The 25697-nt window shown below is 36.4% G+C and overlaps 1 protein-coding gene across 1 annotated transcript in view; it reads right to left on the bottom strand.

The window, feature by feature from the left end:
- Positions 1–23094: 23094 nt before the first annotated feature.
- The window catches only part of LOC124986112 (selection and upkeep of intraepithelial T-cells protein 8-like), a 262170-nt gene continuing 259567 nt past the window's right edge, over positions 23095–25697 (bottom strand). Inside the window, exons 6-7 of the mRNA XM_047554647.1 lie at positions 25535–25649; positions 23095–23218 (exon numbers count right to left, since the gene is read on the bottom strand). Coding sequence (XP_047410603.1) covers positions 23145–23218; positions 25535–25649 — 189 coding nt within the window. The 3' untranslated portion in view covers positions 23095–23144. The remainder of the gene's footprint in view (positions 23219–25534; positions 25650–25697) is intronic.

The following is a 25697-nucleotide window of genomic DNA, read 5'->3' as shown; positions in this document are numbered from 1 at the left end:
AGACCAATTTGAAGATATATTTCCAGGCATTGATGACAAAGTATATAATCTTGAAAATAACATTGACAATAAAGAAAAGATATGAAGAGATTGTGACCAGAATATTTAGGAAACCTGGGATAACATTAAGAGAACAAATTTAAGAATCATTGAGATAGAAGGTTTCAAAATACAAACTAAAGGAAAGCACAACCTCTTCAATGAAATAATAGAAAACTTTACAGAAACTACAATTTCCAGGAAAATAATATTGGAAAACTTTTAAGAACAAGATAGTAATCCAAATACAAGTTATGCATAGAACTCCAAACAGGCAAGATCAGAGAAGATCCTCTCTAAGACATGATGTAATAAAAATACCTAATGTGCAGAATGAGGATAGAATTTTAAAAACTCACAAGAGAAAAATGGAAGGTCACATTTAAAGGTAAACCAATTTGAATTTCAACTGATTTCTCAACTCAGACTGTAAAATCCAGGAGGGATATATACCAAGTCTTGAAAGAAAATGAGTGACAATCAAGATTATTTTATCCAGTAAAATTATCCTTCAGAATTGAAGATAAAATTTTAAAATCTTCCATGATAAGTAGAAACTAAAAGAACTCATTACCATTAAGCCTGCCCTACAATATATTCTCAATGAAATATTTGTGCAGAAGAAATGAAAATGAAAACCAGTATAGAAATGAATTACATTAGAAGAACAATCAAATAAAGGAGAATCGAGTCTGAATTAAACATTATAAAGAAATCAAAAAGGCAAGAAATAAGAATCATCTCTCTATAACAATATTGAAGGTAAATGTTCTAAAGTTTTCAATCAAAAGACATAGAGAGGCAGATTAGATTAAAAATCAAGAATCAACCACATGTTATTTATAAGAGACTTACCTTATAGACAAAGACATCCACAGACTGAAGGTGGAATGATGGAAAAACATACCACACAAATGGAAATCCAAAGCAAGCAAGGGCAATTACTTTCATATCACATAGAGTAGACTTCAAGCCAAAATTCATCAGAAGAGACAAAGAATGTCACTTCATGCTGATTAAAGGAATCATCCAACAACAAGATATAATAATTGTAAATACATATGTCCCAAACAACAGTGTACTACATACATAAAACAAACCTTTCTTGATATAAAGAATCAAACAAACCCCAAATCAATAATACTGGGAGATTTCAACACACCTCCCCTAGCATTAGACAGGTCATTCAGGCTTAAAATAAGTAGACTCTTTAGATATAAATAATACTATTAATCAAAGGGACCAAATAAGCATCTATAGAATATTTCATTCATTGAAAATTGAATTCACTTTCTCCTCAGTGGTACATGGAATATTGTCTAAAATAGATCATATTTTAGGGCACAAAGTCAATTTTAGCAAGTATAAAATATAAAAATAATTTCTTGCATCCTATCAGATTATAATGTAATAAAATTAGAAATCAAGAAAAGATTAAAACACAGAAACCATTCTAACCCCTGAAGATTAAATAAACCATTTTTAATGAGAAACAGATTGCAGAAGAAATCAGGGGAGAAATGAAAATGTTCCTAGAAATAAAGAAGAATAGAGATTATAATTCATCAAAATCTGTGGGACAGCATGAAGGCACTTCTAAAAGAAAAGTTTATAGCACTGAACTCCTATATTTAAAAAATAGAATAAAAATATGTCAAATAAATAACATTACTCCTCAAGGTCATGTAAAAGAAGAAAAAACTAATACCCAAGTCAATAGACAATGGGAAATCATTAAAATCATAGCTGAAACTCATAAAACTGAGAATTTAAAATTCAAAGTATCAATGAAACAAAGAGTTTATCCTTTGAAAAGATAAATAAGATTGATAAACCCTTAGCCAAACTAATGACAAGAAAGAAAGAGAAGTTACAACAAAAAGCTGTGGTAGCAGAATTCCCACTATGGTGTGCCCCAAATTATCTGAAGATAGGGATGGCTGGGATCCAAAGAAAGAAACACTATCCTGGGTGATCAATCCAAAGTACTTATTAGGGGAACTCATATATTTAGGAGGGGACAGTGGCATATCTTTATGCAGGACAGAAAAGAGAGAGTAAGAGTGAGAGAGAGAGAGAGAGAGAGAGAGAGAGAGAGAGAGAGAGAGAGAGAGGTGGGGGGGAGGAGAGGAAAGGAGAGAAGAAGAGGGAAAAGAGAGAGAAATGCTCTGTCTAGGTATATCTGCAATGTGGGGTATGGGTTATACAGTTTCAGATTGTCCTTAAAAAACAAAATGTATAGTAAAACACCATATCCCTGAATGCCTTCCCCAAATCTTGCCAAATCAAGGAGCAAGCCTGGACTGTAATGGTCAGATACATATTATCATGAAGCATACTGACTTTCTCCTAGCACACTGGGAACTAGATGGAGTTGGTGTTATCTATTAGAAAACTACTTTCTTTTGTAAAAAATATTTTTAGTTATAAATGAACACAGGACATAGTACCTTCATTTTATTTATTCATTTATTTATTTATTTATTTATTTATTTATTTATTTATTAATTATGTGGTGCTGAGGATTGAATCCAGTGCCTCCCATGAGCTAGGCAAGAGCTCTACCACTGAGTCCCAGTTCCAGCCCTAGAAAGCTACTTTCTTGCATGTACACCAGGACAGTTGCTTCTTGGGATGTTGGTTATATAAGCAAACCAATGCTGATGATGTCACTACTTCTGCAGCCTAACACATAAAACCCCTTTCTTAGTAGTGACTGAGATTACTGTGGGAAGAATCTGTGTCAATTGTCCAGCAAGCTCCCACTGGACAAAATGTAGTGAGGGAGAGAGGCACAGCTGGGCAAAGCACCTTGAGAAATGGAGGTAATAAGTATTCAGTCTAGTGCCACTAAAGTCTTCTTGGAGGAGTCAATGATCTATTGTAAGCATTTCCCAGTAAATCATGCCTTGCATGCTGTCTCTAGGCAATTTTTTTGATCTGTGTGCAACCTACTCCACTGCCCTGGCACAACTGGGTTGTGGATGTGAAAGTTTATATGAAAATTCAAGGAATTTGACTCTGGGTTGTGGCTAGTTTCTTTCACTGTTTTGAGAAACAACCAAAACACCTTTGTCGGTGCCTAGGAATGCACAAGGATTAGACTTGAGTTCAAGCATGCCAGGAAAATCTTGCAGTTGGCTGGGTCACAGACCTATCAGAGCACTCCATAAGTGAGGCACATGGGGAACTCCACACATCTAGTGAACAAGTCTGCACCCTCAAAATGAAGATAATACTAGAGGATATCTTAAAATTTCTAGTTTATTCCTAACAAATACTGCTTAATGTTGACTCACAGATTTTACAGCATCTATAGCATTGTTTCCATATGAAGTGAACTAGAACAGTTTTGCTAAACCAAACAAAATCATTGTCATCTGAACTGTCTGCAAATTTCTGTTAGCTAAATACATAACCTTACTTTTTCTTAGTAGAGTCAAATTTTAAGTAGAGAAAGCAGAAGAATAAACCAATGGTAACAGGAAGAACTCAGAAGATCGTCTGGGAAATTTAGAAGGTGGACTTTTTAAAAGTCAATTACAGAAGAGTAGAAGTTCTCATGCAACCTGCAGTAGACATAGAAAAAAAATTAAAACATGGAGTTTGTTGTGAACTCATTATCAAAATAGTTCCACATTATATATTTGCTTTTCTTTAGATCAGTTGAAGAAAAAACACCTTAAAATAAGAAATATATACAATTTTGCTTATTCTGTTTACTGAATACCTCAAGATGTCCTCAAGTTTTGTTTGAACTTCAGTAGAAAATGTTAAGGAAAAAACAAGAAAATGGACTGACACCTTGTAATAAAAGCCCAATTGTGAGATCCAAGATGGTGGACTAGAGGGTGACTGTGTCTCCCGTAGCTCCAGAACTCAGGATTCAAGAAGGGGAGGTATTGAGAGATTTGGACCAACATAGAGCCGTGGGGTGAGTCTCTCTCACGGGGTGAAGCTCTGCCCAGGCTGCAGGCCCAGACAGGGGCAACTTCTCGGAGCAGGACAGGGCAGTGAGAGACTTCCCCAAGCAGCCCTGCTCCCTCCAGCGGTAGGCTTGATCCACAGCCAGCTTCTTGTACAGGCCCGCCAAGAGAGAGCTTTTCTGCACAGAGCCAACCCCAAGCCCCAGACCCAGCCCTGAGACCAGCCCACAGGCGGCTTCTGGAACCAAGGCAGGACAGGGAGAGGATTTTACCGAGCAGTCTGGCTCCCTCAGGTGGGGGCAGGCCCTGTTTATAGCCAGCTTCTAGGAACAGGATGGCCCAGTGAGAGGATTTCCACGCAAAACCAGCCCCCAGCCCTGGACCCAGTAGCAGGCTAGGGTCAGCTGTTTTTGCAAGCACTGCATTATCAAGTTCCTCCAAGACTTCAGGCTACTGAAGGTTCGGAGGTGATATACTGGAAATCTACAGGGACACTGTAAGCCAATAGAGGAAATCTGCAATATCTCAGAGTCCCACTGATATCTGACCAATATGAGAAAACAAGGGAAGAAAATGTCCCAAACAAACCTAGATACTATGTCAATAAAACCCAATGACAGCACAGCACAAGAAATGTCAGAAAGGGAGTTCAGAATGTACATAATTAAAACAATCAGGGAAGCAAATGAGGAGATGAAAGAGCAAATGCAGGCATTGAAGGAGGAGATGAAAGAGCAAATGCAGGCATTCAATGATCGCACCAATCAACAGTTAAAAAAGAAAATACAGGAAGCAAAAGATCATTTCAATAAAGAGTTAGAGATACTGAAAAAAAAAAGAAAATAGAAATCCTTGAAATGAAGGAAACAATAAACCAAGTCAAAAACTCCATAGAAAGCATAACCAATAGGATAGAATACCTGGAAGACAGAACCTCACTCACTGAAGACAAAATATTTAATCTTGAAAACAAAATTGACCAAACAGTGAAGATGGTAAGAAATCACGAACAGAATCTACAAGAATTATGGGATATCATGAAAAAGTCAAATTGAAGAATTATTGGGATTGAGGAAGGCTTAGAGAAACAAACCAAAGGAATGAACAATCTATTCAATGAAATAATATCAGAAAATTTCCCAAATCTGAAGAATGAAATGGAAAACCAGGTACAAGAGGCTTATAGGACTCCAAATATACAAAATTACAACAGACCCACACCAAGGTACATTATTATGAAAATACCTAATATACAAAATAAAGACAGAATTTTAAAGGCTGCGAGAGAATAGAATCAAATTACATTCAGGGGGAAACCAATAAGAATATCAGCAGATTTTTCAATCCAGACCCTAAAAGCTAGAAGGGCCTGGAACAACATTTACCAAGCCCTGAAAGAAAATGGATGCCAATCAAGAATCTTATACCCAGCAAAACTTACTTTCAGATTTGAGGATGAAATAACATCCTTCCATGATGAACAAAAGCTAAAAGAATTTACAAAAAGAAAGTTGGCATTACATAACATTCTCAGCAATATATTCCGTGAGGAAGACATGAAAAACAATGATGCAAATCAGCAATGGGAGAAACTAGCCTAAAGGAATAGCCAAATAAAGGAGAAACCAAATCATGTCAAAAAACAAAAATGAGGCAAATGACTGATAATACAAATCATATCGCAATAATAACCCTGAATGTTAATGGCCTGAACTCATCAATTAAAGACATAGACTGGCAGATTGGATTAAAAAGAAAAATTCAACAATATGCTGCCTGCAAGAGACTCATCTCATAGAAAGAAATACCCACAAACTAAAGGTGAAAGGATGGGAAAAACCATACCATGCACATGGACACAGCATAAAAGCTAGAGTATCCATCCTCCTTTCAGATAATGTGGACTTCAAACCAAGACTAGTCAGAAGGGATAAAGAAGGATATTACATACTGTTTAAGGGAAGCATAAATCAGCAAGACATAACAGTCATAAATATGTCATCAATATCTATAACCCGAACATTGGCTCATCCATGTATGTCAAACGAATCCTTCTCAATTCCAGAAATCAAATAGACCACAACACAATAATACTAGGCGATTTTAACACACCTCTCTCACCACTGGATAGATCATCCAAACAAAAATTGAATAAAGAAACCATAGATCTCAATAACATATTCAACAATTTAGACTTAGTGGACATATATAGAATATACAATCCAAAAAAGAATGAATACACTTTCTTCTCAACAGCACATGGATCCTTCTCTAAAATAGACCATATTTTATGCCACAAAACTACTGTTAGCAAATACAAGAAGATAGAGATACTACCTTGTATTCTATCAGATCATAATGGATTGAAATTAGAAATAAATGACAGAATAAAAAACAGAAACTTCTCCAACACCTGGAGATTAAATAATATGCTATTATATGATGAATGGATAACAGAAGACATCAGGAGGGAAATAAAAAAATTCTTAGAAGTAAACGAGAACAAAGACACATCATATCAAAATCTCTGGGACACTATGAAAGCAATATTTAGAGGAAGATTTATTTCATGGAGCACATTCAACAAAACAAGTAAAAATCAACAAATAAACAACTTAACACTACAGCTCAAAGCCCTAGAAAAAGAAGAGCAGACCAATACCAAAAGTAGTAGAAGACAGGAAATAGTTAAACTCAGAGCTGAAATCAACGAAATTGAAACAAAAGAAACAATCAAAAAAATTAACAAAATAAAGAGTTGGTTCTTTGAAGAAATAAACAAAATTGATAAACCCTTAGCCACACTAACAAAGAGAAAGAGAGAGAAAACTCAAATTACTAAAATTCAGAATGAACAAGGAAATATCGCAATAGACACGAGTGAAATACAATACATAATTAGGAGCTATTTTGAAAATCTATTCTCCAACAAAACAGAAAACCTCGAAGACATCAACAAGTTTCTAGAGACATATGAATTACCGAAACTGAACCAGGAGGACATACACACCTTAAATAAATCAATTTCAAGCAATGAAATAGAAGAGGTCATCAAAAGCCTGGCAATGAAGAAAAGTCCAAGAACAGATGGGTTCTCAGTCGAATTCAACAAAACCTTTAAAGAAAAGCTCATTCCAATACTCCTTAAAGTATTCCATGAAATAGAAGAGGTGGGAAACCTCCCAAACTCATTCTATGAAGCCAATATCACCCTGATACCTAAACCAGACGGAGACACATCGAGGAAAGAAAATTTCAGACCAGTATCCTTGATGAACATCAACACAAAAATTCTAAACAAAATTTTAGCAAATCGCATACAAAAATATATTAAAAAGATAGTGCACCATGATCAAGTGGGTTTTATCACAGGGATGCAAGGTTGGTTCAACATTCGGAAATCAATAAATGTAATTCATCATATCAACAGACTTAAAGTCAAGAATCACATGATTATTTTGATAGATGCAGAAAAAGCATGTGATAAAATATAGCACCCCTTCCTGCTCAAAACACTAGAAAAAATAGGGATAGTGTGAACACTCCTTAACATTGTAAAGGCCAACTATGCTAAGCCCATGGTCAATATCATTCTAAATGGTGAAAAACTGAAAGCATTCCCCCTGAAAACTGGAACAAGGCAGGGATGCCTTCTTTCACCACTTCTATTCATTATTGCCCTTGAAACTCTAGCCAGAGCAATTAGACAAACCAAAGAAATTAAAGGGATACGAATAGGAAAAGAAGAACTCAAACTATCCCTGTTTCCTGATGCCATGATTATATATTTAGAGGAACCCAGAAATCCCACCAGAAAACTTTCAGAACTCATAAGTGAATTCAGTAAAGTAGCAGGTTACAAGATCATTGCTCAAAAATCCAATGCATTTTTATACATAAGTGATGACTCTTCAGAAAGAGAAATTAGGAAAACTACCCCATTCACGATAGCCTCAAAAAAAAAAATTACTTGGGAATCAATCTCACAAAAGAGGTGAAAGACCTCTACAATGAGAACTAGAGAACACTAAAGAAAGAAATTAAAGAAAATCTTAGAAGATGGAAAGATCTCCCATGTACTTGGATAGGCAGAATCAATATTGTCAAAATGGCCATACTACCAAAAGTGCTATACAGATTCAATGCAATTCCAATTAAAATCCCAATGGTATACCTTAGAGAAATAGAGCAAGCAATTATGAAATTCATCTGGAAGAATAAGAAACCCAGAATAGTTAAAGCAATCCTTAGCAGAAAGAGTGAAGCAGGGGGTATTGCAATACCAGATCTTCAACTCTATTACAAAGCAATAGTAACAAAAATGGCATGGTATTGGTACCAAAATAGACAGGGAGATCAAGGTACAGAATAGAGGACATGGATACAAACCCAAATAAATACAATTTTCTCATACTAGACAAAGGGGCCAAAATATGCAAGTGGAGAAAAGATAGCCTCTTCAACAAATCGTGATGGGAAAACTGAAATCCATATGCAACAGAATGAAACTAAACCCCTATCTCTCACCATGCACAAAAATCAACTCACAATGTATCAAGGAACTCGAATCAGACCAGAGACCCTTCATCTAATAGAAGAAAAAGTAGGTCCCATCTTCAACATGTCGGCTTAGGATCAGACTTCCTTAACAGAACTCTCATAGCACAAGAAATAAAAGCAAGAATCAACAACTGGGATAGATTCAAACTAAAAATCTTTCTCTCAGCAAAGGAACTATCAGTAATGTGAAGAGAGAGCCTACAGAGTGGGAGAATGATCTTTGCCACTCATACTTCAGATACAGCACTAATTTCCAGAATATATAAAGAAATCAAAAAACTCTACACCAAGAATACAATGACCCAATCAACAAATGGGCTAAGGAATGAACAGTCGCTTCACAGAAATAGATGTACAAGCATCAACAGATATATGAAAAAATGTTCAGAACTCTCTAGTAATAAGAGAAATGGAAAACCAACTACCCTAAGATTGCATCTCACCCCCAATTAAAATGGTGATTATCAAGAACACAAGCAACAGTAGGTGTTGGCGAGGATGTGGGGAAAAAGGTACACTCATACATTGTTGGTGGGTTTGCAAATTAGTGCAGTCACTCTGGAAAGTATTGTGGAGATTCCTCAGAAGCTTGGAGTGGACCCACCATTTGACCCGCTATTCCACTCCTTGGCTATACCCAAAGGACTTAAAATCAGCATACTAGAGAGATACAGCCCATCAATGTTCATAGCTGCTCAATTCACAATAGCCAGATTGTGGAACCAACCTAGATGTCCTTCAATTGATGAATGGATAAAGAAACTGTCATATTATATAATATATATATATATATATATATGAATATTACTCAGCCATAAAGATTGATAAACATTATGGCATTTGCAGGCAAATGGATGAAATTGGAGAATATCATGCTAAGTGAGATAAGCCAATCTCAAAAACCCAAAGGACAAATGATCTTGCTGATAAGTGGATAATGACACATAATGGGGAGTGGGAGGGGTTAAGGGTTAGGGTTAGGGTAGGTTATAGTTAGGGTTAGGGAGGGGGGGCAAGAATGGAGGAAAGAAGGACTGTTTAGAGGGAAAGAGGGGTGGGAGGGGGGGGGGGAAGAGAAAAAATAACAGAATGAAACAAACAACATTACCCTATGTAAATTTATGATTACACAAATGGTATGCCTTTACTCCATGTACAAACAGGGAAACAACATGTATCCTGTTTGTTTACAATAAAAAAAAAAAGCCCAGTTGTTCGTCAGGTAATACACTTGTCCTAACATTGTCAGTACGATATACTTCCCTTAATATACTTACCTGACATTGTCACTAAAGATACTATTAAGGAAAGCATTTTTTTGTTGTTTTTTATTTGGAAATTAAAAACTACTCTCTGACCATTTGAGGAGGAGAGTCATGCCACTAAAATAATAGATTAACAAGAATCCCTTTGACGAATTACTATTAGTGAGAGGACATTACCTTTGCCATAAACATTAACAATAACATTAAAAGTCAACCGTCTAAACTCAGGAGTTCCTCCTAATTCTGACGTTCTTTTTAACTTTTCCACTGGCACATTATGATTACCAATGAAAAAGGAAATAAACACATCCAAACATCCACATAACATAATTCGATCAATTTCATTACCTAGTACCTCCCCTTCCCTTCCCCGTTTCCTCCCGGCACTGATCCCCTTCCTCAAACTCCGCTGGTCTCACTCCACTTTCACAATATGGCCCCTCATTTCTTAAACTTTTCTCCAGCTCACACATAGTGAGACAGCACATAATAACCTTTGACTTTCTGAATCTGGCTGAATTTGCTCTATTCAGTTGCGTTCCATTTCTAGCCACTTGCCTTCCAGTGATATTTTTTGCTTCTTCATGTCTTAATGAGACTCCATTGTGTACATCCACCACATTTTCCTTATCCATTCATGGGTGAATAGACATCTGGGCTAGATTCATAACTCAGCTACTGTGGATTGTGCTACTGCTGTAAACACAATTAGGCATGTGTCGCTAGTATACTGACTTTAATTCTTTGGAAAAATATGGAGGAGTGGTATAACTGGGTTATATGGTAGTTCCACTTCTGATTTTTGAGGAATCCCCATGCTGACTTCCATTGTTATTTACAATCACAGTAACAGTGTATAAGTGTTCTTTCTTTCCCACACCTTTTCCATCATTTATTAGTAAATGTATTCTTGATTACCTAACTGGAGTGAGATGAATCTCAGTGTAGTTTTGATTTGAATTTCCCCAATTAGTAAATGTGTTTGAATGTTTTTAATATATTTATTGAATGTTGAATCTATTCTTTTGAGATGTCTCCTTAGGTCATTTGCCCCTTCACTAACTGCATTATTGTTAGTTTTTGGTTGTAAGTTTTTTGAGTTCTTTATTTTTATTTTTATTTTTTTAGATATACATGACAGGAGAGGTATTTTGACACAGTATACATACATGGAGTACAACTTATTCTAGTTAGCATCCCATTCTTGCAGTTGTACATGATGTGGCCATACAGTGGTTGTATATTCATATATGTACATAGAAAAGTTATGTCTGATTAATTCTACTGTATTTCATACCTGTCCTCCTTTCCTCCCCTTGGTTCCCCTTTATCGAATCCAATGAACTTCTAGTCTTGGTCCCCATCCCACACAATTGTGTTAGCATCCACATATTAGAGAGAACATTTGACCTTTGGTTTTTTGGGACTGGCTTATTTCACTTAGCATGATAGTCTCCAATTCCATCCATTTACACAAATGCCATAATTCATTCTTCTTTATGGCTGAGTAATACTCATTGTGTATGTGTATGTATGTATTTATGTATGTATGTATGTATCATTTTCGTTATCTGTTCATCTGTTGAAGGGCACCTAAGTTGGTTCCATAGCTGCTATAAACATTGATGTGACTGCATCACTGTAGTACGATTTTAAGTCCTTTGGGTATATACCAAGGAGTGGGATAACTGGGTCAAATGGGTGGTTCCATTCCGAGTTTTCTAAAATAAATTTCCATATTGCTTTCCGGAATGGTTGCATCAATTTGCAGTCCCACAAGCAATGTATGAGTAATGAGTAAACCTTTCCCCCTACATCCTCGCCAACATTTAGTGTTCCTTGTATTCTTGATAATTGCCATTCTGACTGGAGTGAGATGGAACCTCATTGTAGTTTTAATTTCCATTTCTCTGCTTACTAGAGATGTTGAACATTTTTCATAGATTTTTGACCACTCATATTTATTCTTCTGTGAAGAGCCTGTTCATTTCCTTTGCCCATTTATTGATTGGGTTATTTGGATTTTTTGAGTTAAATTTTTTTAGTTCTTTTTATATCCTAGGGATTAATGCTATATCTGAGGTGCACTTCTTGTGATTTAGGAGTGCTGTTGAGGAAGTCAGTTCTTCAGACATGACGGAGAGTCGGGCCTTCTTTTTCTTCTAGTAACCACCAATTTCTAGTATGCCTAGGTCCTTGATCCATTTCATTGAGTTTTGTCCAGGGTGGGTTATCAGGGTTCAGTTTCATTCTACTGCATTTGGATTTCCATTTTCCAGGACACTTTTGAAGAGGCTCCAATGTATGTTTATGATACCTTTGTCTGGTATGGGATAACTATGTGGGAATGTCTCTGTGTCTTCTTATGTTCCATTGGTCTTCACATCTGTTTTGGTGCCAAAAACATGCCATTTTTGTTACTATAGCTCTCTAGTTTAATTTAAGTTCTGGTATTGTGGTGCCTCCTGCATCCCTTTTCTCACCAAGAATTGTTTTGGCTATTCTGGGTCATTTATTTTTCCAAAATAATTTCATAGCTGCTTTTTGTATTTCTATGAAGAATGTCATTGGAATTTTAATAGGAATTGCATTAAATCTGTATAGCATTTTTGGTGTATGGCCATTTTGACAATAATTTTGCTATCCAAGAACATGGGGATCTTTCCAAATTCTAAGGTCTTCTTTAATTTCCTTCTCTAGTGTTCTGTAGTTTTAATTTTAGAGGTTTTTACCTCTTTTGTTAGGTGATTCCCAAGTTTTATTATTTTCCGAGGGTATTATGAATGGATCATTTTCTTGACTTCTCTTTCACCTGATTCATCATTGTTATATAGGAACACAATTGATTTCTGGGTGTACATTTTCTATCCTGATACTTCATGGAATTCATTTATGAATTCAAGAAGCTTTCTGGTGGAGTTTGTGGGTCTTCTAAATATAGAAACATGTCATCAGCAGACAGCATAGATTGAGCTCTTCTTTTTCCTTTTGAATCCCTTTAATTTCTCTCTTCTGTCTAATTGCTCTGGCTAGGGTTTCAAGGACTATGTTGAATGGAAGTGGTGAACGAGGGCATAATTATCTTTTTTTTTTTTCCATATAGAATGATGTTGACCTTGGGATTAGCATATACAGCTTTTACAATGTTGAGTTTTTCTAATGTTTGGAGTGTGAATGGATGCTGAATTTTGTCAAATGCTTTTTCTTTATTAAATAATTACATGACTCTTATCCTTAAGTCTATTTATGTGATGAATTTTTTTTTTTTGTATATGTTGAACCAATTTGCATCCCTGGGATGTACCCCAATTAATTGGTGCACTGTTTTGTATGTGATTTCCCAGAATTTTATTAAGAATTTTGCATCTGTGTTCATGGGGGATGTTGGTCTGAAGTTTCTTTCCTTGATTTGACTTTGTCTTCTGTGGGTATCAAGGTGATACTACGTTCATAGAATTTTGTTTATTTGATTGCTTCAATTTCATTAATTTCAGTTTTGATTTTAATTAATTTATGTCTTCTATTGATTTTTGTGTTGATTTGTTCATTTCTAGGGCTTTGAGATATAAAGTTAGTTTACTTATTCGGTATCTTTCTATTCTGTTAATGGATGAGCTCAATGCAGTGAACTTTCTCTTAGAACTACCTTCACAGTGTCCCAGAGATGTTGATATGTTGTGAACAGGGATAGAATAGAAGTGATATAGGATGTGATGATTATGAGAGAGGAGTAGAGAAAATCTGAGTAAAAAATTAAGAAAGAATGAAAGAGAACAATACAGATTGTCAGCAGAGGAAAAGAGAACATTGAGGTAGACTGATAAGTGAGAGGAAAAAGTATACAAAAAAAGTTTTAAAAATTGAAAAGAAAGAAGATTATAAGAACAAAATATATACAAATATTTTAGTCCTCAAAATATTGATTCATGAAAAATACTCCTTTCAGAAAAATGCTTGAAATGAGAAAAAATAGATATGAATATTTATTAAGTATCCAGTTAGAGATTCATTAAGATGAAAGAAGAAGTTATGGTGGTAGAAAAGAGTTGTAGATTCAAGACATCAATAGGGCAAATGCAGAGATGACATAGGATGTTTTATGAGGGGGGAGAAGAAAATAATAGAAGAAAAAAAAAAGGGAGAGTGAAAGAGAGAACAATGAGTTTTGCTGTTAGCAAGAAAAAGAAAAAAACAGAAAAAATGGGAAACAGTTGTGAAACAGACAATATATTAAATCAAATTATACTAATCAAAAACCTAATACTCAAAAAAACAGAGCACAGAAAAATAACTACCCTCAAGAAATGCTAAAAATGATAAAGCAGAAACAAATATGTGTGTGTACAAATAAATAAATGTCCATATCTATCAATAAGTATACATTCAAAAATAAAAACAAAATAACAGAATAGTCAATGATAGTATGGGTACATTGTGCCAAACTGCTATTTTCAACTTCCCTTCTCAGCTGGATGGGTGTGAGGAGCTATGGAAGATATTTTCCACTTCCAAGGTATGGTTCCTGCTGGGTTCTGTGAGATGAGTTTCTGCAGGTGAAGCTCCCATGGATAGGGTTAGGCCTGGTATTGCCCAGGTGTTTTATTACATGGGGAGATTCCAGGCATTAATGAATCAACGCACTTCCAGGACCATACTGACTTTGCTCCCCAGGGAGCGCTCATAGGAAAGGGGAGTCAGTCCTTTGCTGGTTCTGTTGTTCAGGGATACTGCCCTTGTTGGCCTCCCAAGGACTGTTTCTGAGCCCTGAGCCTAGTCACTCTGCCCTTCAGATTCTCCCTGCTGCTGGTCCTATGAACTCCAGGTTCAAGGTGGTGGCAGGAGGGCTTCTCCAGCCTCTCTGCCTGTATTACCCCAGGCAAAATGGTCTCTGTGCCAGAAATTCTCTGTGCCAGATATTCTCCTGATTTTCTAGGCTCAATTAGATCTTGCAGTTGGCATCTGCATGTATTGGACTCATCCCCAAACCAACGGAGCTAAGTTCTAGGTCTGAGTTGGTGCCACTACTGCAGCAGATACCAAAATGTCTTCAGCTGGGGCTCACTGTGCACAGCAGGCAGATCCAGGTGACTTTGTGTACCAGTTTAATGAGCCAAATAGACTCTGGATCGGCCCAGGGCAGGCTGCCCCTCCGATCTTGGGATTCTCCATACCAAGCCTTTCCCAGCACTTTTCAGTCTTTCCTGTCTTGTGTATTAATTTTCTCTGATCCTGACAGGAGTTCAGCTCCAATTCTCTTCTTATTGAGATATGATTTGTATTTCCAGTCATTTGCTTATTTTTGGTTTTTAATTGGCTTGGTTTCATTGAGTGGTTTTCTCTAAGGTAGTTCCTCCCTTTGCTGACCTCCATTGTTGTTTTTCATTTCCTCCTCATGGAATTTTGTTGAGAACATTCTGTAGTGCAGGCTTTCTATTTGTAAATTCTTTTAACTTTTGTTTATCATGGAAGGATTTTATTTCATCTTCAAATCTGAAGGTTAGTTTTGCTGGGTATAGGATTCTTGGTTGGCAACCATGTTCTTTCAGAGCTTGAAAATGTTGTTCCAGGCTTCTAGCTTTTAGATCTGGGTTGAGAAGTCAGCTGCTATCCGTATTGGTCTCCCCTATATGTAATCTGATGCTTTTCTCTGCAGCCTTCAAAATCCTATCTTATTTTGAATGAGGCATTTTCATTATAATGTGCCTTGGTGTGGATCTGTTGTGATTTGTGCATTGGTTTCTGTAAGCCTCTTGTATTTGATTTTCCATTTCATTCTTCAGGTTTGGGAAATTTTCTGACATTATTTCATTCAATAGGTTGTTCATTCCTTTGGTTTGTATCTCTGTGCCTTCCTCAATCCCAATAATCAATTTGGTCTTTTCATGATGTCCCATAGTTCTTGGAGATTCTGTTCACGATTTCTTACCATCTTCTCTGTAGGCAATTTATTTTCAGATAAATATTTTGTCTTCATTGTCTGAGGTTCTGTCTTCCAAGTGGTCTAGTCTTTTGGTGATGCTTTCCATTGAGTTTTCATTTCATTTCAAGGATTTCTGTTTTTTTGTTTTTTTTTTTGAGAATCTCTATTGTTGAAATGATCTTTTGCTTCCTGCAGTGCTCTTTCAGCTTATTGGTATTATCATTCATTGCCTGCATTCCTTTGCTTTGTGAATCATCTTAATCATGTATAATCCGATGTCTTTTCTGACATTTCTTCTAACATACTGTCATTGGATTCTATTAATATAGAATCTAGATTTTTTGGATCATTTTCTTCCCTTGTTTTTCATGTTGCTCATGTATCTTCTGCTCTAGCAGTGCAGATCGGGGTATTGTATATTCCCCCATAGGCTTATAGTGGCCCTATAGGTTTCCAAAACCTTTCTTTAAGGGGAGATCAATATTAGCAGTGCCCAATTCAGACTATGCAATCCTAGACCAAATAGCCCCTTGAGGACAAAACAAAATTGTCATAATAAACAGAATGAGTTAAAATATTATCTTCAATAAAACAAACAGATTTACAATAAGGTCTGCAGTTTCTAATGGAGGACAAAGAGGTGCAGAGGGATGTAGAATGGCTGTTAATGGGATAAGAAAAGATTATACAGAAGTTCTAGATAATAGAAAGGTGAGAGTGTAATCAAAAGAAATTGGATGTAGCATGCAAAAAAGGGAAAAGAGACTCTGAGGGAACAGGTAAACAAAAGGAAAAGAGAGCAAGAAAAGTAAAGAAATAAACTTAAATTTTTTCAATAAGGAGAAAAAGAAAATCACAGTATAACAGTCATATAATGAAACCTCCCAGTGTTCTGTAGCCTGATGCATGAGAGGTACCTGACAATGGGGTTCAAGCCTCCAGCAGGTGTCTAAGGATGGGATTTGCCCCACCTAAAGATCGGAGCTAAGGCTTCCAGGATTATCCAAGATGGCCACTCTGGCTTCCAAATGAGTTGGCTAAAGGGGAGCTGCAGCTCAGTGTGTGAACATGGTCAGCGGGAGGTCCTGGAGGCAGGATGCAGTTGGTCAGGCAGGGTCCTGAGGTCTGGTTTTTGGTGTGGTTGTGGGATCCTGGAGCCGGGTGCAATCATCGGTCTGGGGTCCAGTGATAGGAAGCAGTCAGTTGGTGTGGGGGTCCTGGCGGCAGGGAGCAGTCAGTTGATGTAGGGCCCCAGAGGCAGGGAGTGATGGTCGGGCTGAGGGATCCTGGAGATGGGCTCAGTCAGTCTGCCAGGGGTCCTATGGGGCTTGGCTATTGTCTCAAAATGGAGGCACCACGTGTAATCAAACTTGCAGGTACTGTGACAGAGAACTTCCAGGCAACAGCAGGCAGCTGGTGCTCCACTGCGGTCAGCGATCAGTTTGCTGACTGTTGTGGACGATCGGGAGGTGAACCTGCGTTGGGTGATGGAAAGGTGTAAGGCAGGCGATAGACCAGCCAGAGACAGGCAAATGGCGGGTGATAGGCGCCTGACAGTGAGCAATCTGCACTCAAAAAAGGCGTCATATGCTGGCAGACTGCAGGTCATCACAGCAGACAAATGGGGTAAACACCAGGGAATCTGTAAGCAGCAAAAACTCTCCAATTCTCTTCTTTAGCCTTGTCTGATATACCCCAAATTCCCCAGCCTTCAAGGCCCTCTGTCCAATATAGAGTATCAGTGAAGTGCTTTATTCACTCACCTCACAGAGAAGTACTTTTCTCACTGTTTGAGTCCTGAGTCACGGAGCTGTGAGAAAAGACACTTTTTGCTAAACCTCCATCTCGTCCTTGAGTTCTTTATATATTCTGGATAGTAATCCTCTCAGAAGAGTACTGACAAGACTCCCATTATGTAGGCTTTCTGTTCACACTCAATTTGTCCCTCATTGTGCAGAACTATTAATTTATGCCATCTTATTTATAAATTCTTGGTGTTATTTCTTATTCTTTAAGAATCCTATTGAGGGACTCATTGCCTACTCTCTCTTGAAGTGTTAGTCCTGTGTTTTCTTCTAGAAGTTTCTTGTCTAATTTCTAGGTCTTTGATCCACTCTGAGTTGACTTTTGTGCTGGGTGAGACATAGGGATCTAGTTTTATTCTTCTACATATGGATAGCCAGTCTTTCCAGCACCATTTTTTAAAAAGATATGTTTTCTCCAAGTATGATTTTTGCACATCTCAATGGTTATATGTCTGCATCTGTATGGGTTTGTCTGTGTCTTCTATTCTACCTCTATGGCTTAAATATCTGTTCTTATGCTAGTTCCACACTGCTTTTTATTACTATAGCTCTGTGGTATAATTTGAAATCCAGTATCATGATGCCTCCAGCATTGCTTTTTTTTGTGGAATTGCCTTGACTATTTGGGACTTATATTCCATATGAAATTTAGGAATATTTTTCTTGTCCTATGAAAAAATTGGTGAATATTGCATTGAATCTGTAGATCACTCTTGGTAATATAGTCATTTTTACAATATTAATTCTGCCCATTTTCTAGTGCTTTCTTCAATTTCTTTCTTTGGTATCCATAATTTTCATTGTAGAGGTTTTGCACCTCTTTAGTTAGATTTATTCCTCTTTTTTTTTTTGAGGCTATTGGGATGGAATTTTTATACTGATTGCTTTTCCAGCAGATTCCTTATTGTTGTATATAACATCTATTGATTTTTGTATGTTGATTTTATATCCTCTACTTTGATGTTTACAAGGTATAGATCTCTGATGGAGTATATGATTTCATAGAATTAATTTTGAAGTGTCCCTATTTCTATTTCATGGAATAATTTGAGGGGTATTGACTTTAGATCTTTGTAAAGGTCTGATGTACTTCAGCTGTGCATCGATCTTGTCCTCTGCTTTTTTTGAACGCATTTTACTCCTTCAATATCATTGCTTATTGGCCAGTTTAGCTCTGTATATCTTCTTGGTTTAATTTTGGTAGATCATGTGTATCTAGAAATCTCTCCATTTCTTCTAGATTTTCCTTTTATTGACAAGTTTTCAAAGTAGTCCCTAAGATTTCAGAGACATCTGTGTCAATAACTCCTTCTTCATCTTATTCTGTTTGTTTGTGTCTTGATTATCTTTATTTGGTTAGTGTGGTTTAAGATTCATCAATTCCATCTCTCTTTCAAAGATTCAAATCTTTGTACCAATTTTGGAAATGTTTTTGCTTGTTTTTTTGAAACTTGATATGTTTCATTAGGTTGTTTATTTAGGATCCTTTTAATTTTTTTTATATGTTCTCATAGATATTTCACCTTTAATTTCCACTAATATCCATTCATCATTTAAAAGTGTATTGTTAATATCCATGATTTATGTAATTTCAGTTTTCTTTGCTGTTGATTTTTAATTTTATTGCATCATGATCTACTAAGATGCTAGAGATACATTATTTTTAAAAAAATTCACTAAGACATTCTTTGAATTTCAACTTATGGTCCATTTTGGAGAAGGTTGCACGAGCAGCTGAGAAGAACATGAATTCAGCTGTTGGGTTAAATATTGCATAGATGGTCCATTTGATTTAGAGTAATCTTTTAAGTTGGAAGAGTCTTTACTGATTTTTGCCTGGATAATTTATCTATTGGTGAGAGTGACATATTGAAATCTCCTGGTATCATTGAATTGAGATCTGAGTCTTTATATTGAGCAGTGTTTGCTTTATGTAATGCAGTTCACAATTTTATTTTGGAATTAAATATTTGTTGTTACTATTATTATTATTAGTATTATTATTATTAAAAGCAGAGTTTCACCCCTTCTTTTGGTGGGTGGGGTCTACCTAAACTGCAGTCCTCTGCAATGAAGAACACCAGTTTTAGTGTTAGCAGCAATCAAGGCAGGGGATACCTGCTGTATCAGCTCCAAGGGTCACAGCACAAAGCCAGATTCTTTTCCACTACTTGAGTGGTGTGTTGTAGCTCATGGCTGGCTATACTCCTCAGTGTCACCAAGATCCCAGAAATCCACTGTCAATTCTTTCTGGGTTCTTGTCTCGCAAATCCAAAGAAAATTCATAGACAACAATGGAAAGCAAGAGTAAAAGGACTAGGATTTATTCAAGTGTGAAGAAACAAACAAAACCTTAATGGGGTAAAAGGGATCCAATGCCTGTTGTTGCTTGAGTGTGCTAGTCTAGGGGTTATATAAATCTTGGGTCAGTGCTACTGGTCTAGATTTATACTGATCAGGTTTTGGAAAAGGACCAATACTATTGGTCCAAACTTAATCAGGTCTTAGAAAGTACCAGTGCTATTGGTTAGCCCTCAAGTAACTCCTGCAATCTCCATTTGGGCTTGCCCCTATTTTCTGGCTGCTCATTAGGTCGGCCCAAGGCAAGGCAGAACATTATGGCAGAAGAGTGTGGTGAAGGAAAGTGGCTCAGGACATTGTACCAAAAAGCAAAGAGAAAGAGCTCTTCTCACCACAACAAAATATAAGACCCCAAGACTTGCTCCTAGTGACCCACCTTCTCCAGCCACAGACTACCTGCCTACAGTTACTGTTATGGTTTGGATGTGTCCTCCAAAAGCTCATGTGTGAGACAATGCAAGAAGAGGGGAAATGATTGAGTTGGGTTGGTGACTTAATCCCCTAATAGGATTAACTAAGTGGTAACTGAGGGCAGGCAGGGTATGGCTAGGGAGGTAGGTCTCTGGGGGTGTGCCTTTGGGATACATATTTTGTATCTGGAGTGTGGATGCTTTCTCTGTTTCCTGATCATGTGAGTCACTTCTCTATGCCACACTCTTCCACCATGCTGTTCAGCTTCAACTTGAGCCAGGAGAAATGAAGCTGGTATATGGACTGAGTCCTCTGAAACTGTGAGCCCTAAATAAACTCCCCCCCTAAAATTGTTCTAGTCTGGTCTTTTAGTCTCAGCAGCAAGAAAGCTGACTGAAACAGTTACCATCCAGTTAATCGCTATCAGTAGATTAAAGCACTAATTAGGTTAAGGTTCCCATAACCCAGTCATTTCACCCTGAACTTTCTTGCATTATCTCACCCATGAGCTTTGGGGACACTTCATATCTAAACCATAAACTGCTTATCCAAACTTTTTCCAAATTTCTTCCATAGACCAATTTCTAAGGCTCTTCCACACCATCGGGTATATGGTAATGGCAATGACTCCATTTCTTAGTACCAATTGCTGTATTAGTCAGTAATATACTATAACAAATACTTTAGTTGATCAACTAATAAAGAGAAAAAGTTATTTTGTGTTTGCTGTTAGGGAAGTTTACTCCATGATTAGGTGGACACATTACTCTTAGGCCTCTGGAAGGCGGGCAGCATATCATGGTGGCAGTGCATGGCAGAGCAAAACTATTTACCTTATGGTCAGAAAGAAAAATAGAGAAAGAAGAAGGGGCTGGTATCCACTGAGTGCACTATGACCCAAAGACTCTTGCTAGCTCCAGCTCTTAAAGGTTCCACCACCTCCAAATAATACCAGGCTTTACCACATGAAGAACTTCGGTGGGTGTGGGGGAGATTTAAGTTCCAAACCATATCAGCTGATATCTTTTACATCTTCCTTTAACATCTTCCTTTAACTACAAACTCTTCTTCACCTTCCATTTAATTTTTTTGCAAAAATTTAGTGAAGAATTCAAGTCATTTGTTTTGTGAGATTTTCTATGTATGTAGTTTGATGATTGCTTATCTGTCATTTATTATATATTCTTTTTTCATGTAACCTGAAAATTGGAAATTTCAGGAGAAGTTTAATCAGACTTGGGGTTTTTGTTTATTTATTTATCATTTCTTTATTTAGACAAAAAGACATAATATTCAATGACGAGGTTATGCATACACAGTAATCACTTGGTTCCCATGATGGGTTCTTACTATCTCCCACTCCACCTCATGAATACAAAGTCTGTGGATGTTCAAGTCCCTTATATAAAATAATTTAGTAATATAAATACTAAGCAGATAGTTATTATTCTATATCATTTATGGACTAATGACAAAAATGTCTCTATATGTTCAACACAGGCACAATTTTAAAAGTATGTTTTGATCTGCAGTTGGTTGACTGTGAATGTGAACTTGTAGATATAGAGGACTAGGTATATTTTCAAATTCCTCTCTTCAAATAGACTTACTATGCAACTGTAATATAACCTTTATTTTTAAATTAATGTTTGAGTTCTAATTTAATTTTTACTTATTTTATATGTTATTAATATATTTTAATATCCTTATTTCTATTTGGAAAAATTTTCTTAATTTTTATAAACTCAGCAGTCATAGTACATTTTATAAATCCCTAACTATTTCTTGCTTTTAAGTACAAGATATTATTTGAAATAGGTAAAACAGTGAGCACAAAATCCTTTTCCTCTCATAATCCCACATACTTTATTTTTAATTCTAACATCTAGTGATACACATATTGCCCAATACTGATTTTTTGCTTAAATATATATTTTAGTTGTATTTGAACACAATGTCTTTATTTTTATGTGGTGCTGAGGATTGAACCCAGTGCCTCACACATGCTAGGCAAGTGCTCTACCACTGAGTTACAGCCCCAGTCCTCAATATTGATTTAATACTCTGCCTTTGAGGAAATTTTATCAAGAAAACAATGGGAATTTCTTATGGCTTTATGAATTGCAGTTTTATTACAAGAGGTGTTGGGGGAATCTTATACTGCATGGGCATGTTAACCCTAAATTATATCAGAAACAAATTTTGGAAATAAAATGAGTCATCTCCAACTTAATACCTATTACCTGGGATTCTCTGACTGAACAAAACTGTACAACGGTGAACTTCCTTCAAGGAGGCAGAGTGAAGGCAGTAAAGAACCTCCAAGTAGGATTAAATGTTAGAAATTTTTCAGTGAATTGGATATGCAAAACGAGGTAAGTTGATCTATCCTGGGAAATTGTCACAAAATGTGCTTGGAGAAAACTGAATTACATTCTTTTGAGAAGGGTGCCAGAGATAAGATATGTCAACTCTATCCACGTTATAGGAGGAGAATGAAAAGTTTGAGAAGTAGAATTATGATTCTGTGTGTTACTGGCTGAAGGAGGGGGCAAAAGAAGCTGAGTCACTCTTTTATTACAGACTTGGGATAGAAGTGAGCTCACTCAGAGAGGTACAGACAACAATTTATCCTTAGAATATTAATGCATAGCTTCAATAAAACATTTGGGGACTTAACCTTTCATTCTCTTGAGAAACAGGGTGAACCTTGGCTAAAAGCAAGCTATAAAGTGGGCCTTCAGGGAGAATGTAAAATAAATCTGTAAGACAAGAAGGTCTCAGAGCAGGACTCCTCCTGTTCACTTACCTTTTAGATTCGATATCAGGTACCAGATCACGAAGATAAAATATACCATCAGAACAATGCCACAATTACTATATCTTTCATCCAGCTATTGTACAAGGAAAAGAATGGATCTGAAATAGAGACTGAGAAGGGTAAAAAAATTAGTAAATTTTGAGACTGCAATAGAGGGAAGGGATGTTCAGGAATACATTTAATATTTCTTTACTTGTACTTAGAATTTTTTTTTTTGAGTCATTGTTTACCAAATAAAATGGACTAATTCAACTAATCCTTAAAACAGTTATATAAAATGGATTTTAAATGTTCTTTTGTTACTATCCTCCTTATCATCAACTTTCAGTTGGCATTGTAATTGTATGAAAAGTTTGGGAACACTGGGATGAGTAGAATGGATTGGGGGCACATACAACTACATAACAACAAGCTGGAAAACCTGGAAGAAATAAATAAATTAAAGGAAACACACAACCTACTGAGACTGACCTAAGCCACACAGATCATGAACAAGTAAGTGGAATAAATCAGTGATCAAAAAGTTCCCACAAAAGAACCCCAAGACTAATTGGTTCACAAGGGAATTATGCCAAATATTTAAAGAATTTTTAATACCATTCCATATTATATTCTCCAAATGATGGAAGAAAAGGGAATACTACCAAAGTATTTTATTGAAGCCAGCATCACCCTAATATCAAAGCAAGAAAAAAGATACCACAAAAAAGGAGAAGTACAGGTCAATATTACTGATGAACACACATGCAAAAATCCTCAATGAAAAATTGGCAAAGTAAATTCAACAATATATATAAAAATATACTTTGACCAAATGGGATTTATCCTGTGAAGTAAGAATGAATCAACATACATACATCAATAAGTATGATACATTGCATTAAAAAAACTAAATAATCATCACATCATCCTCTTATGAGCAAAAAAAGGATTTGACAAAATTCAGCACAGATTCATAATTAAGCCCATCAATAAATTAAGTATATAAGGAACTTATTTAAACATATAGTGTTGAAAGAAATAAAACTCTGGATGACATGATCCAATATGTAGACTACATAAGTACACACACACACACACACATAAAGGAATTCAAAATTCTCAGGAAACAAAATATCCATACAAAAAACAGTAACATTTCTATGTTAAGTAACTCTATACTAAGTAATATCATGTCTGACCATATATAAAAAAACCTGCAAGTAGTATCATAGTCAGACATGAGAATGAAAGCTTTTTCTATAAGGACTGAAATAAAGAAAAGTTGTCACTCTCACCACTTCCATTTAGCATTTTACAAAAGGTAGTGATTCAATAGTACTTTCATGACTTTGATTCATCTCAGTCCTAGTAAGTGAAATAAGCCAATACAAAGAAATAAAAGGCATCCAAACTGGGAAGAAAAAAGAAAAATTGCAGAGGTGGCCTGTGCCCTGGTCTCTCAGCTCCTCCCATTTCCTCCTATAGAAACTTCAGGAGGAGAACTCAAGTGAAATGAAGATGCCCAAGGAACTTTGGCTTAGGTGCTCCATTTCCCCTTACGTTGTATCTGTGTGCTTGTCTATTTAATGTAATGTATTTATTTTCCTTTGACACTAGGGAATAGAGCTTTTTATTCATTGGTTTCAAAAATTCTGACTTTCTAACTGAAATACTGGTCTATGCAAGGTGTGACCCAAAGGCCTAACCTAGCAAGATGAAAAATGAGGCCGCCCTGCTGGTGACCACTCTAACTCTAAAATTCTCCTTTATAATTTGGGAGCAATGCTTCAAATGAGACAAAGTCCTTCTGGTCCCTGATAACTGTCCTGCCTACTCATTTCCCTTAACCTCTAAATGATGAAAAATTGTGTCAAAATCATATTTTTGAATATAATTATAATACTTCATTAATTTTACCTCTAAATGACCATATTTCATAGACAATTGGTTCACAGAAGGATTTCAAAGTTTCATAAACTTCCAGAAATTGCATTCAGATTTTGGGAACATGTTAGTATTGAAACTGGAAGGAGACTCTTGATATTTGACATTGTATCTTACTGTAGATTCTAAGGCCCAAATAGATAAATTTTGACTTGGAGTTGTGGATATTCATCAACAAATAAGTGGATCCAGAAAATGTTTAAAGAGTGACTAGATTCAATCATATTTTCTGAAACCAGTATATTTCTTTCTCCCTGTGTGTAGCAGAAGATCTGTCCCCTGTACGGTTGAAAACCAGGCAACAGTGAGAGCAATTTTTGTCCTTGACACCCAAAACAATTTCAGCATTGGAATTTGATCCTCTGAGATGTCACCCAGACCACAGATCCTCCTAGTGGTGATGAAAGGCTGACATAACCTTGGCTGAACAACCACAAGAGACAGGCTTCTAGGAAAATAAGAGCAACCACGAGAGAGTCCACCACTACTAACCCAATTACCTCTGGTCCGGAATGGCACATACACAATAAGAAGTGTGGCAGAACAGATTATGCAAAGCAGGAATTGAGCACACATGGAGTTCAACATATCAAGACATCGAGGTAGACATCGAGGCACACACTCTAGAAGAGAGAGAGTTGATTGACAAAGGGGAACATGGGA

Source organism: Sciurus carolinensis, chromosome 1 (genome assembly GCF_902686445.1).
Source record: "Sciurus carolinensis chromosome 1, mSciCar1.2, whole genome shotgun sequence".
Taxonomy (NCBI): Eukaryota; Metazoa; Chordata; class Mammalia; order Rodentia; family Sciuridae; genus Sciurus; species Sciurus carolinensis.
This window is presented reverse-complemented; position numbering and strand designations above follow the sequence as displayed.